The sequence below is a fragment of the Tiliqua scincoides genome, chromosome 7 (genome assembly GCF_035046505.1).
Source record: "Tiliqua scincoides isolate rTilSci1 chromosome 7, rTilSci1.hap2, whole genome shotgun sequence".
Classification (NCBI taxonomy): Eukaryota; Metazoa; Chordata; class Lepidosauria; order Squamata; family Scincidae; genus Tiliqua; species Tiliqua scincoides.
Window position 1 is genome coordinate 49,280,904 of NC_089827.1, and position 15,112 is coordinate 49,296,015.

General features: G+C 40.0%; 1 protein-coding gene across 2 annotated transcripts in view; it reads right to left on the reverse strand.

Moving 5' to 3' along the window:
* The window catches only part of GNPTAB (N-acetylglucosamine-1-phosphate transferase subunits alpha and beta), a 53,127-nt gene that overhangs the window by 19,244 nt on the left and 18,771 nt on the right, over positions 1-15,112 (reverse strand). For both annotated transcript variants that reach the window (XM_066634114.1, XM_066634115.1), the window contains exons 6-11: positions 14,058-14,122; positions 13,659-13,793; positions 6,211-6,372; positions 2,835-3,014; positions 1,540-1,710; positions 540-663 (exon numbers count right to left, since the gene is read on the reverse strand). In XM_066634114.1, the coding sequence (XP_066490211.1) occupies positions 540-663; positions 1,540-1,710; positions 2,835-3,014; positions 6,211-6,372; positions 13,659-13,793; positions 14,058-14,122 (837 nt within the window). The remainder of the gene's footprint in view (positions 1-539; positions 664-1,539; positions 1,711-2,834; positions 3,015-6,210; positions 6,373-13,658; positions 13,794-14,057; positions 14,123-15,112) is intronic.

Sequence of the window (15,112 nt, forward strand, 5' to 3'; positions counted from 1 at the left end):
AGGAGAAATGTATCTCTTACATACTCTTCTGAAAGGAGAGAGGTCGAGGTCTAAGTCAACAACTTCTGCTAACAGATCAGATATTAAGGAAAAACAAGATCAGCAGCAAATTTGTGTGGCCAATTAGTGCTCGACAATTTGTGATAAAATCACAACAATTTGCACACAAATGTTGAGAAGCTATATCTAAACAAGAGGTGCAACCAAAGAAATGTTTGCACGAGACCTTAAACATGACACATACTCTTCTCTTACATGGATCATATATATCTAGGAAAAAAATGTCACTGAAAAGTGACTCCATTTTCTAAGAATGCATTCACATGGAAGACGCCTAAAAGCACACAACGATGCTCACAACTGTGCTAAGACTTGGGGCAAGGGCCAGTGAGTTTGTAAGTGTGAACTTGCATTTTCTGTCTACACAAAAGTTTTGCAATGAATAAATCCTAAAGGGAAGAGTTATTCACATTTACAAAATAACTCATCAAGTTCTCACATTTCTGAAATACAGGAGCCCAATTTTCAAAACTTCTTACCAATGCAATCACCTCCATCCCAATCACAAGCAGAATTGTTACAGGCTTTATCACAATAGCCATCCTTAATCCATGACCCAGGACATCCCTCAGCACAGTTGGGCACAGGCCAAGTCAAATAAACCTGATAAAGAAGACAGAAATACTTTGCTTTCACACAACATTATTCAACCTCCCCCACCCACCCTTTTTAAAGAAAGCATATTTAAACTCTATTCTGCACATCAAGCTCTTGCAATACTCGAATACTGAATGCATGTTACTCCACATTTCCATAAAATGTGATTAATTTCTTAGATTCCTCCAAATCTCAGGAAAAAAACCCGTAAGAAAGCCAGTGCTTTCCCGTGTCTGAACTCTGAGAAGATTAAAAGGTTTAAAATAACTGTCCTCAAGTTCCTACGGGCTACAGCTGTGACCTCTTTTTTGATTCACAGTTATTTTACAAAAAACAGAGTCCAGCAGTACCTTAAAGGCTAATATATTTACTGTAATGACAGCTATCATGAACTACAGTTCACTTCATTTGCTGCATGAAGTGTATCTTCAGTTTTGTGTACATGCACATACATGCAAACTGTATTACAGAGAGAAACAAAAATGTAAATAGTAATGTGAAATGGTGAATAAATGCAAGAAGTACAATCTTCCCAGCCCAAGTAAATTAATAACCTGTAGTTATTAATAATAACATTAATAACAGAAAACCTCTCTCCATATAAGCCTGAGCAAATACTATTAAACCTCTTGATAAGTTCTAAGGCCAGGAAGAATCTGTTATCACCAATTACTGCTGCTTTGAGTTCTCACTGTGTTTATTTAAACTGCTTTCAATATTATGGCTTCTAGGAATCACAGTACAGGAGATTGTTAGACTCTGTTCTTCTGTTAGCTAACTTTGTTATAGTCAGGCTGAGCAAGGAGGAAATAGACTCTTGAGGTGGAGTCCTATACAACAGATCTCCTAAATGCTGTACAATGAACTATGTTGAGAACTTACCTTTTGACCTTTGGAGTGACTATAGAAGTCATCAGGCCATACATCCTTCCCAAACATTACATCATCATTTAGATAAATGAACTTCTGGGACAGACCTGCAATGCGGTGAATGTGGCTTTCAATGGCAGGGGAACTAAAGGTAGGCAAGTGACTCAAATTCTGAAATATATCCTAGAATGACAACATTTAAGGAAAACATCAGGGTCAGATCTTATGCAAGATTTTAAAATGCTTTTTAATCATTGTACAAAGGATGGTCTGAATGGAACCAGTCTCTCTTCCTATCTCACCTATGTACACAACTGTGTGTCAAATGGTGCCATCATGTGCTCTCTCTCTCTCTCTCTCTCACACACACACACACACACACACACACACAAAATCTGTATTAATTTACTATGCTGGGAACCAACAGGTCTACTTGTATTTTTCCCATAAGTTTTTCCCTCTTGTATAAGAAGTACTTCCCCCCCGCCCCCCAATAATATCTAAAACATGTCAAAGACATACGATGCCCAGTGTTTCCCTAGGCTCCATTTCAGGAGCGTTATTCAAAGGAAGCTTGTTTTCAAACAGCACCATATTGCCTGTATGCATTTCCTGAGAATGGACTGCCTTAGAAGTTTAGCCAAAGCAAAATCAAACTTTGGCCAAGATAGTATCTAGGAAGAAATGCTGGAAGAAGGAAATCCTGCTTGCCACCAATATGAATAGCCTCATTTGGTTTTGCTAACTAAACATATATGGCCCCCTTGACTGCCTTGCTCCAAAAGAATGAACAGGTGCCTCTTGCACCCACCGTAGAAGTGTTTTAAACTAATTGTTGTACCTTTGCAGAAGTACCATTGCTTTTTTGCGCTCCAGACTAACACCAAAATCTCTTCCTGAAACTCGTTATACTTAGGAAACCCATCTCTGCCTCAAACTCTTTTGATTTGACCAGAGCCACAACTATCTCAGGTATACTATCTATTCAGCCTAGGAATCTTTTGGTTTGCCTTCACTATACAACCTCAGACTTCATACTCACCCACCTTCACAAAACTTTGCAAGCTGCAAACAAAACACAGGTGGAAGCCAAGGCTATTTCCATGCCTTGATTAAAATCATTGCACTAGCAAAAAAAAACAACCCAGTAGTTTGTGCACTTCTTAAACAGCTATACCTAAACCCTAACACCACAACAGAATGAGCCAAAGGTATAGAAGAGCCCAGCACGTGTCCCTCCCCAGTTAAATAAGCTCTAAAGTATTTTTTATCTTTTGTCCAGAGTGCAAATTTCAGAAAATGTTTACCTGATGTGTTACTATAGTTATCCGAGGGTTATCCAAATTAAGCCAGGAAGGAATCTGCCCATTAGTGACAATGAAAATGTGTCGAACCCATGGTGCGTGCTTCTCTATTGATCGCAATGAATATCGTAGCTCTTCATTATCTTCAAAACGGCTGGCTGAAATATCTTCATCCTGCTTAGACTAAAAAAGAATACGCGCTAAACAGCAGCAAATTAAGAAACATATTTAAAAGTACTATTATTCAGTTAGGATACCAGTTTTGGGTGACATCTTTTGTACACAGAGAATAATTTAACAGCAGGAAAAAATATGTATAAACTTGTCTACTGACTATTATGAAATGCATTATTAATATTTCCCTGTAAAGCGGCCTATCATTCTATGTAATTACAGTAAAACACTGGGATTTATGTAATCAGTTGAGAAATGCAATGCATGTTTTCCCTCTAGAATACCAGTTCTAGAAACTCATGGTAAATTCTAGAACACCAGTATAATGCTACTGTGCCAAATCAAGGTTGCACCATGCTTAAGGTCACACCATTAAAAATACCTAATAATCCAGAACTGTAGCTGCTGCTTCTGAAAGATCCTGACTTCCAGAATGAAGTAGACAAGAAGTTCCAGGTGGTTAGAGAATGTATGAGCAGACCATGTCGATTACCTTCATCTTTCAGTCACCAGCTACCATTAATCTAAGGATCAATGGATCACTCCTGCAACCAATTCCCTTCAGAGTGTTCCACTGAAATGATTTCCAGGCACAGAAAACAGAATTTCTGACTCAAGAAGAAAGTTTTCCAATTCCCCACTTGCACAATTTTCAGAAAATATTTTTATGGAAATAACTATCCTAGGAACCACCACAAAAAAGTTTTGATTAAAGAATCCCATTGTGTTGCATAAACCTTTACAAGTTGCCTTTTAGGAACATGGAGTGCTTGGAGGAAGGGGAACCTTGGTGGTAGTGCCTCCCTCATTTCCTGATCTGCTTCTATGCCAGGGCCAAAGTCAGTAGACTCAAATCCAAATCCAGGCAGAGACATACCATCTTCCGAAGCCTCCCTCACAATCACATGGAGAATTGCCCCCAAACCTAACCAAACCATGCATACAGCCAAGGGCTGAGGAGAGCTGGGAAAAGGGACTGACCACGTTTGGTCAGTCAAGCAAGGTATTAAAATGGACAAAGAGGTGTATATAAAATTCCAAGAGTCATGTACCTGGATAATACAAGGAAGAAAGAACGAAACAATTAGGTATAGAAAAATACCTTGTATATTGGCAGTGCCCAAATGCAGATTTTAGCAAAAATATAAACAATACGATTACACGCAAACCTTGTCAGGTGGTCTTGGGCAACCAATTGACTGGAGTATGCCAATCACAGCAGCTGGGCTGACTAGGGCTATTGTCTTTTCTGGACTCAGTGAATTCACAAAAGAACTTGACTGCTTGGGCATATAGTCTTTTTGCAACAGTATTGATTTCAAAAGTATCTTGGGAAAGTTTCTTTCCTACTGACCCTTACACTGAAGCAATCCCTAAGAGAAATAGATTAGGGAAAAAGGGAAGCTTAATCACCACAGAAAAAATGATAGATATCTATATGTGTTATCTATAACAGCAGCTAACAAGTACTTCAAATATAGTACCGGTATTAATTGCTCTTTAATTCCTCTGCAATTGGGTGGTTCACTCTCAGTTCTAGCCACAGATCTTCAGCTGGTTGTGATCAACAAAATCTAACAAACTATTATGCTTTTAAGCAGTGGATAAGCTAATTGGGCAAAGAGGCATTTTTTAAAGTGGTGCCCTCTTGTATTTAGCAAGGGGAGAGCAACTATCCCTTTTCATTGCATCTTTTCCAGTGGCTGTTGCTGCATCTTTTTTAGATTGCCCTTTGGAGACAGGGAACCATTTGTTTATCTATAAAAGCAGTTTTGCGAACTACTTTTTGTTGAAAAGCATTACATAAATATTCTTAATACAACAAAATATTGTCTCCTAGAAAAACTAACACACACATACTATGAGTGTGTAGACTACTTCCTCTAATAGAAAAACCTGCGTGTGCACATACAGACACACAAAATACAGTGCTAGTTTAACTCAGTTTGGACAGCTTCTCCAATATAATCTCAGTAACCTGCATGTGCACCAGGAAGATTCAGGACTCAATCCTATCCAAATTTCTAGCACTGATGCAACCCTGCCAACATAGCATGCACTGTATCACTGCTCACTGGGAGAGCAGTCACAGAGGCCTCCTCAAGGTAAGTGAACCTTTGTTCCCTTACCTCGGGCATAATTGCTGCTGAATCAGAGTTGGAAAGTTGGATAGGATTGGGCCATCAATCTCAGGTGGCCTGCCCCTAGCCTGAATCAGATAATGGGCCAGGCAGAAATGATTACCACCCTGTTAAGCTTTGCTCACACTTGTCAACTTGTCACGTCCATCAACCCAACCATAGCCAAGAGCAGGTTTAAACAGAGTATGCCAGGTTTCCTGTCTCTGGATTAATCAATCATAATAGTGCTTCCCCAAAATCCCATAAAAAAAGAAGCTGACTAGTTTGAACCAGTGTGTAACAGAATGTACAAAGTTAATCTGTCCCATGATAATCCACCCTTCCTGGACCAGACATGAAAAGGGAAATGCAATGAAGTACACACTAGACAGGGCTAATGTCTAAGTACCAGTGTTAGGTTTTGTTATTTTCAGTTTGTCTGTAAATATACGTGTCACCTTTTGTTATTTTTTTTTGCTTTGCCTATTTTTTTCTTTTTTAATACATTTTTATTTTTACAAGATAGCCACTAGTTTCATTCTATCTGTAACTAAGAGCTATTTCCTCTTTCTCCCTGACAGACTACTCAACACCACACAAAGCAAGTGTGGGTGCAGTGCAATGGATCAGCTATACTAGATGGTTTCCTGGACTACTCATCTAGCACCCAAATTCCATATTGCGGGAACCCTGGTAATTAGGCACACCCCAAAACAAGAAGCAAGGTGGAGAAGTGTCCTGTTTCGGGTCTTTTCCAGGTGGCAGCAACAGCTTCTCAGCTCAAATGGCTGTTATGTACCAAGAGGGTATGTAGGAAAATCAGGTACATAGGCTGTGCACCTTGTCTCAATCACTGCATGGTATGCCACAAAAGACTCAACGCATTACAACATGTATGTATATATGCATTCGTTCACTAGAATCCATTTGCAAACCACAAAACCTTATGCAGTATGGTGTAAAGTTTTCAAGTTAATACCAATGCTCTGTATATTTTGCCATAAAATACATTCATCATTAGCTATTTAAACTTCCAGAAGCTTCACAACATATTGCCTTCCTAAACATTAGGAAGTGCTGCTTACCTGGCTGATGGCACTGAGATCCCATAATAAATAAGCAGGACTGAGCGTCAGTTCTTTTCCTTCTATAGTCATGTTCTTCTTAGCTTGTTTGTTTAGCTCTTGGAAATCCTTAGGGTTATTCAGTTGCAAGAGAGCTACGCTGGCTTCCGAATAAAGCTGCAACTGCACAGACAAATAATATTTCAGTCCTGGCATATTTCCATGAATGAAGTGTTTTACTGGCATCACTTGCCAGCTTTTCAATATTCTCATCATGACAGTTACAAAGGGGCAAGGGGATGGGTTGATTGGCGGAGATCTATAAAAAAAATGTGTCACAAACTTAATCTTAGAAATATCACCAATGTCATCCAGGAGAAATAGCTAAAAGCTAGCAATTAAGCATACACACACCCCATCATCGTCATTTGAATGGTCCTAGTAAGAATGTCTCCAGCACCACATTTGCAATCTGCTCTTCCTTCGAAAGTGCTCAGGTTTGCACAGAAGTGCTAAAAATAAATGAATAATTCTATTTTACCCTTCACAACAATCCTGCGAAGTAGGTTAGGCTGAAAGGTAGAAAGTCAGGCAGTGAATTTCTTGGATAAGAAGGGATTTAATTTAAGTGTCTCCAGTCCAGCACCCTAACCATTACATCCCTGTCTTTCTAAAGAAAATAGCATCTTCTTGCTCCTGGGAAAGGTCAGTGTACAAACCAGGCATTTTTATAAGGATGAATGCTGAAACTGATGTGGCTAGAGGCAAAGACCTTGGGGCAATTTCACTTCTTTCCCTAGCAAAAATGCCTGGATAAAAATAAAGGATGTTTACTGTAGTTGAAAGAGTGCAGATTTCGGCTTATTTGTTAAAAGACCAAAAGAAAGAAAAAGCTGCATGCTCCAGTCATGACCAGTATTCCTAACTGAGAACAACATTTATGCTTAATTTCATTTGAAAAGACTATACCATATCCTGAAATGAATCTTCCCCAAGAGCTGTTTGTTTAGAAACACATTAACCACCACCACCACATTTTTAGGACAGTTGAAATGATCAACAAGACATCTAGAAATCCGAGACACAAAAAGGCTCCAGAACTAATCCATTTGTGGGTCTCCTTCAAATTTTCAGCCAAGACTGCCGATCCACTGCTAAGGTCATTTGTTACTGGGAACCGTTTGATCTGCCTGCTATTTTTAACACTTGCCACCAGTTATTCTAGATATCAGCTTTCATAATGGGCAAGATGAAAAGAGGTTTACACTAGGCGCTGCATCTAACAGCAAACATGGCCTGCAAAGGGGAAGGGAATGGTTGGTTGTTTTTCAGTCAAGGAAAAGGACTTAGATTTCTAATGAATGTATTAGGATAAATAGGAAACATGAAAAAAAAATTACCAGGCAACAACAAATCTGGCCAGCACCTTGTCTGTTGCAAGTGAAAAATTTCTTTCACTTCTTCAAAATGGGAGTTGCAAATACCAGGACTAGCTGTGAGGGGTCAAGGGTCTGAACTCTGGATATGAGTCTTCTGCAAGCGTCCAGCCAGAGGGAAAGAGAAATTGCCTCTCCTTTTCTTCATAGACATCTTGAGGAAGAGTGTCTCTCCCAACAAGACTAAGCATTTTTGCTCCATTTCCATGCTCACATACAGTCTGCTTCTCTGTGTGTGTGTGTGTGTGTGTGTGTGTATGTGTGTGCGCGCGCGCTTGCTGCATGTGTTTGGCCTCAGTCAGCAACAAGACAACAACTCAGAACCCACTTCAATTGTGAAACCAGAAATGGGTTTATATCACTATTTTAACACATTTGGAGGCCTGCGGAGCCCCGCAAAGGGAGCCCTGCGGGGCTGGCTTTGACTTTAGTTAAGTGTAACCCCCCCGCCCCTCGCAGTTCATGATTCTGGGGATCACGCTGCTGCCTTTGCTCCCCAGCCCCTTAAGGGGACAGAGATAGAACTTCCCAGACTGGTAGGTTATAACTCACCAGTTTGAGAACCCTTGGTTTAGTGCATGTATGTGCATTTGGAGTGGGGGAAGTTGGTGAAAGGAAAGTTGATGCTTGATCAAAACAGCCAGGAGGATTAATTTGTTAACTCTGGAAAATTACACATATCCTACTAAGCTCAAGAGGAGATAGGAAAATTTATTAATATTTGGTACATTAATTTAGCCTTGTCATTTGCTGCTCACTTCAGATGAGCAAAAGTTATCCCCAGGAAAACACCTGAGAGGCAAATTGGCACCTGCCAAATGCAGGACACTTGCACCTTTCCACAGAGGCTAGAAGGGAGGAAAGCTGGATCCCATGTCCAATGTATTTCTTTTTGGCCCACATGGGACAGCATTGAAATGAATGCAAAGGGGGAATCCACTGAAAAACAACTTAGCTGTCCTACCGTATGAATTCCAAAGTCCATAAACTCCAAGACAAAACTTATTACTTTTAAGAATGGCCTTTCCCCCTCTCCTTACAGACAACATTTGTCTAGTTTAACTCATCCCACCCCATAGCAAACATAAAGCCAGCTGTCACACTTGTGAGATTTTAAGGCCACTGATGGCTTGAATTCATGTGCTACCCGATAGCTCTAAATCTGACTCATGAGGTTTGTCATTAGAAAAATCTGATAAATCCCAGTCCTTCCAGAGCATCATCTAGACAAACTGATGAAAGGGTGGCCTTGGTAGTTGTTGAGACTGCGGCAGAGTTATGGATAGCAGCAAGCAATCTCCAAAAATAATGCAGTGGAAATGCTACAGATTGCAAAGCTGCCTGTAGCAGCTTCGTATTTATTTAGGAATACAACAATGTCACACTGTCCCTTCCATAGACCGTCATTCAAAATATATTCATGAAATGATCAGCAGAAGTTTCCATTCCGCCCAGGAAGACCAAATTAAAGACATGAGATTTCCATGTGTCTCAGCTTCCCCATCCCTACATCTAAGGAAACATTAAGCACAGCCTTTTCCTGGCTAGAATAAAGGTCAACTTCCTCAGTTGTTCCAAGTCTGTAGAACTAAAGTGCCTGAAAGGATACAGGTATACTCCCAAACTGGATCCTAAAGTAAAGATAAAACACTTTGCTAAATGTAAAGGGTTACATAATTGCAAGCTTTCGAAATGTTATGAACAGTAGTGCAGAAAAATGTTTTATCTTCTTCTCTTCAAATACTACAACTTTTACAGCCTAATTTCAAACATGCTTACTCAGAGGTGAGTCTTGAGTTCAAACTCAAACAGACCTTTATTGGCATATAATACAGATACAACAACAGATGTGGACCTAATGTAATTAATATTAGTACAAAAGCTACATGATGATCAAGGAGGTTCAGAGTATTTACCTCGTAACTGAAAGTATAACTGAAAGATATACTGTCAGTTAGGTGTTATCTCTTAATTCTTTTTACCACCATTTGCTGTAAATAAACCACCACCCTAAGTTAAGATCATGTCTGGATCAGGGCAAAGGCCCATCTAGTTCAGCTTCCTGGATCTCACAGTGGCCCACCAGATGCCTCTGGGAGCACACAAGACATCCATACCTTGTTGCCACTTCCATGCACCTAGCACTCAGCTCCTTCTTCAGCCTTTTAAAGAAAATGCTTCACTAACCAAAGTTTGTTATTGGTGGAATGTCTGAGCCCAGCACCCACCACAGATCAGTGGTAGAGCACTTGTTTCCCATGCAATTAAGAGGTTCTTAGAAAGCAGGAATGGAATAGATTCCTGTTTAAGACCCTGAAGAGGAACAGTCAGTGCTGACAATGCTGATTTAGAACAGGGGTCTCTAAACTTTTCAGCTGAAGGGCCGCATCAAATATCTGGCAGAGTGTCAAGGGCCGGACAAAAAAATTAAATATAAAAATTTAAATAAATACATTAGAGACAGAACTTAGATGAATGAATAAATGAATGAATAAGCTCAAATGTCAGGGATTTCTCCAAGCAACAACACAGTCCAGCTTAAATGGACCCCCATTCCCCCACCCCACAAACACAACTCCAGTTGTGTTTGGTCAACTGGGCCAGAGGGGCTCAGGGGATCAGAAGCTGGCCATGGGCCGGATAGAGGCTTGTCATTTGGCCCGCGGGCCAGGGTTTGGAGACCCCTGATTTAGAACAATGGTCTGACCCAGAATAAGACATTGTAAGTTCACTGATGCACATTCTATAAAAAAAATATAGTGGCATAACTGGTGTCCAATGTGTCCAATTCTGCATTAACATTAACACAGTTTGGGGAAAAAAAGCTGCCTTCATTCTAACCTGCTCAGTTCTTCCTTTTAAAGTGTTTATTGAATTCTGACCACTGTTAAAAGGTCAACATAACTAGCAAAACAAAATTAACAAATGAAGCAGCGTAACAGAAATTGTACAGAGAATACAGACCAAAAGCAGTACTACAGTTTTCAGAAAAAGGAACTATATTATAAAACTATTTTAGTGATCCAAGTGAGCTGTCCCAAAACGATTCATGCTGGGTCAGGCAAGGAGAAGCTGGGTCACTATGAACAAAGGGCTATAATATGACATAAAACAATTGGGTTTGGCAATACCTCAGAAAAGATCTATTTTGTAAGTGAGTTTTTACCCAATTCTCTTGAAGTGAACTATCAAAAGGGAAGATAAAATCCTCTAATAGTTCAGGCATCACTAAAAGCCAATATGGGTGGCACACAGTATATTGAAGGGTGGCATATGATTTTTTAAATCATATGCACACAGTATATTATATCATATGCACACAGTATAGGTGGCACACAGTATAGGTGGCACACAGTATATTGAAGGGTGGCATATGATTTTTTAAAATAAAGTTATGCTTATGTATTGGTGATGCCTCACCACCTGCCATATGGTTTGTATTAGATGTTACTTTTGCTTCCTGTTGCTTCCAGTTGCTTCCTGGATTTTACAGGAACTAACAACTGCACAGTTCAGACCCACACATATAAACTCTATGCAATCGTTATGCCCAACATGCGGACATTCCATAAACCTGGATGTATGTTCAGTCAGGCAATTCTGCATCTGCAATGTGCATAGGCTGAAACATAGGCATATACACAAAAAGCCATGTCTGAACCAGATAACAGTAAGGAAATCTGAAAACAAATTACAGACAAGGATATTATAACACAGATTGCAAATATAGTCTTGATATGTACAAACCCAAGGTAATTTATGTCACTCAGCTTCAACAAAGCAGAATCACGCGAGACCTAATGTATAGTATAACTGGTATCCTGAAACTAATATCCTAACTGTAGACAGATTATCACCAATAAAATCCAAAACATGCCTGCCAATTTCTAAAATAGCTTGTACGAAATACTAGTATATTATAGGCACGATAAAGAAATAGACATTGCTATTATTTGAAGAAATAATAAAATGTAATCCCTAATTTTGTCTATAAATAACACGACTGCCACCAGCTTCAACTGTAGCACTTTCAGGAAGGGCATCACAAGTTATTAGAATAAAGCTAAATATAGAATGGAACTAAAGAAGTGGTTGCGCATTATTGCTCAGCTCTCATCTCTTGTCATGCGCTTGTTTTGCAATACCTTAAAAGCACAATCTTGTTCATGTTTACTTAGGGCCCAATCCTATCCAATTTTCCAGTGCTGGTGCAGTTGTGCCAGTGGGGTGTATGCTGTATTCTGTGGTGTAGAAGCAGTCACTTGGGCCTCCTCAAGCTATGGGAGCATGCGTTCCCTTACCATGGAACTGCATTGTGGCTACACCAGAGCTGGAAAGTTGGACAGGACTAGGCTCTTAGAAACAGTCCCACTGAATGCAGTGGGACTTTACTCACCATATTAATAAATATGAGAATTTGGCCCCCTTATCTAGAATTAAATATCTAACAATGTGATTTTTAAACATGGAAAATATATATAAAACATTCAAAATACACTCAAATCAGATGTGTAAGATCTGAATCACCACCATGGTTGGAAACCTTGGACAAACACTCAGTTTCCTATTATAAGTTCTTTCCATTTCTTAGAAAATTCAAGAATGCACCACTCCTACAGCCTAATCTAGTGCTTTTCAACCAGTGATACTAGTAGTACCACTTCACAGTATGGCAAGTGGTACAGGCTCCCACTGCTATTATAACCACATGACACTGCTATGCGTGGTCTGACCCCATTGAAAGTGGCAATGGATGGAGGGGGTGCACCAGTGAGCAAGATGTGGCTGTACAACTGCTTGGCCCCTTTAAAAAGGGAGGTACACTTTGCAGAAAAAGGGTGCAGAGTAAAGCCCCAACCATGGAACAACACACCCATTCCTGTGCATAGCTGCTGACTTTGGAGGTGAATGGTACTTGTAGTACCTGGACCTGGAAAAGTGAAACTTGCAGGGGAAAAAAATATTGAAAAGCTCGGACCTAACCTATAAAAATACACTAAAGTGAAACATAGATTTAAAATTCAAGCATCAAATCTTTTGGTCAAAGAAGGGCACAGGATTGAAATACTGTATAAGTTTATAGGTCACCTTTGCGAAATGTGGTTTCCAAGCGTTAATATGTATTTGATAAGAATAGAGCAACACCTAGTGGTGGAACACTAATTTTTATGAACAGTTACTACATCAAACTTTAGTGTGAAATAAGAGTTACAAATTATCTGTTTCAAACAAACCTCTGGCTTCCAACCACACCCCCAATAATTTTTTAAAAGCTTTTTAACAGAAGAACAATTTTTTCTTTATAACTAATACAATTAATCAACTAACAGTGCAATCTAGTATGTGATAAAGTTAAAATCAATGGGATCTACTCAGAGGGAAGCATGTATAGAATTGCAGTCTGTGATTTCTTTCACTGGGCACCTAGTTCAGGTAAACATAAAGAAGGCTAAACAATGTAATAGGTTCAAGATGTCTATAGAGGGAACAGATTTGGGTCCATTTTGAGAACTGGAACAATTTTGCTCAGGATTTAAATGCTGGGAAGGAAGTAGAGAGAACAGTGGATCTCTAAGGAATGACGACAACTTGGCAAGTTTAAAGTGTGGGGTCCAAAGAACTATGCAATTTGTTCCAGCTGCTTTGTGCTTGAATCTTCAACAGCAGCTTCTCATACTGTGTAAACAAACCACTATTAAAGTTTGTAGCATACAGGTCTGCTATTAAAAAGTAATCAGTCAAAGACAACAGTGGGCTCATCCAAGCTCTCAAGCAAGCCTGAAGTAGCTCTCTGGATCTCAGCCAAAGTTTTACCAAATCAGGAATTTACTGACTGTTGTAGACCATAGGGAGTGCTGATATGGAGATTAGAGCAAGCAACTGTTTGGTGGAAAAAAATCAGCGTAATAGGCATATATTAAGAAACAGTGAAAGATAAGAGTTTTTAGCAGAAGTCCTGTTTCAGAATTCTCTGGTAGATTTTGCTGCTGATTTTGCCCACTGAACCTCTTATGTGGCCTTTAGAAAGCTTACCTGCTTTATCTTGGAAGCAAGGTTTTCTGGTAGTTTTGTCTTTAGCTGATTTGTCTCTTTGAATGATGGGGGAAATCCTCTGAGGAAAACCAAGTCTGGCATAAACACTAAACCAGGAACTTCTTTGTCTGTAGTCTGGAAAAAAAAATTTCTCATCAATTTTTCCCCTCCCAGGGACCCAGAAAGAAATTCAATACATTTTTCTGACAAATACAATCCTCTTACAGCAGAGTGCTGAGGTTGAATAATTTCACTTAGAAGTATGGCAACAACAAACTATTCCAATATATTGGAAATATTACAACAGAACAAGAGATTTTTACACACAGGTAGATGCAATGCATTTTTTCTACAATGTATATACCCCAGTTTTCTAGCAATTATGTGAAAGGAACATACCAAATAGCCTCTCCAGGCTGCTTGCTTGCTGCTCTCCTTCAACATTCCAGAAAGGGAATCTTCAGCTGAAACGGTTAAGAATTCAAATCACAGATTGTCACTTTAATACATGGAAGAGATTTATTAAGAACTTCTAATGCTTCACATAAATTTGCTAGGGTCACTTTTTAAGAGTACTGAAGCAACAGAGATATGAATATGTGCTGCAAATACAAACTTATGAGACAGGTTCAGGTGAAAAATGGTAACTAGATAAGGATATTTCATTAGATTTTTATAGCTGAGTGGATATTTAAATTTGAAGTTCTCACTACTCAACACAACATTGAAGCCATAACACCATACAGGTTCTCAGTTTGATTAAGCTTTAATGTGTACAATGTGTTACTAAGAAGGAGAATGTGACTAAAAGATCTGTCTGGAAAGCATTGCTAAAACTTCCACTACTGATTATTCAGAATGCAATCCTAACTATCCCAGAATGTAATCCTAATCCTGTTATCCTAGGAGGATCGCAAATGTGCCATAAAACACGTTTGCACCTTCTTGTGTGAAGGCTGGGCTGGCACAGGGATGCACACTGGCCCACGGAGGCTGCATCCAGCATGCTGCATCCAGTCTCCGTGCTGATGTGAAGAGAGAAGACTGAGCTCGGCTCAGTCAGTGAAGAGAGAAGGCTGAGCTCGGCTGATGCAGGGGTTTGGGGAAGCCAGGGAGGAGGTGGGAGGGAGGTGTTCCGGGACAGGGGGAGGGCGAGCAGAGGGCACTCCAGGGGACAGGTGGGTGTGGAGCAGGGCTGAGACCTGGCAGTTATGCCAGATTCCAACCTGTTCCCCAAGCAGCACGGAGCAGCTCCAAGCCAGTCCATTCTCTTTGAACTTGTGTCACCTCCTGAGGTGGCGCAGGTTTGAGGAGATCCATTGGGGCTGCAGTGGCTTACCTGGGCATAAGGGGAAGAATTTTCCCTTACCTCTGGCTGAGCCAATTCTGACCCCAATCCTGTGCTGGATACAGTGCAGGCCTCCTGACCTGCCTCTTCCAGCACAAGACAGGAT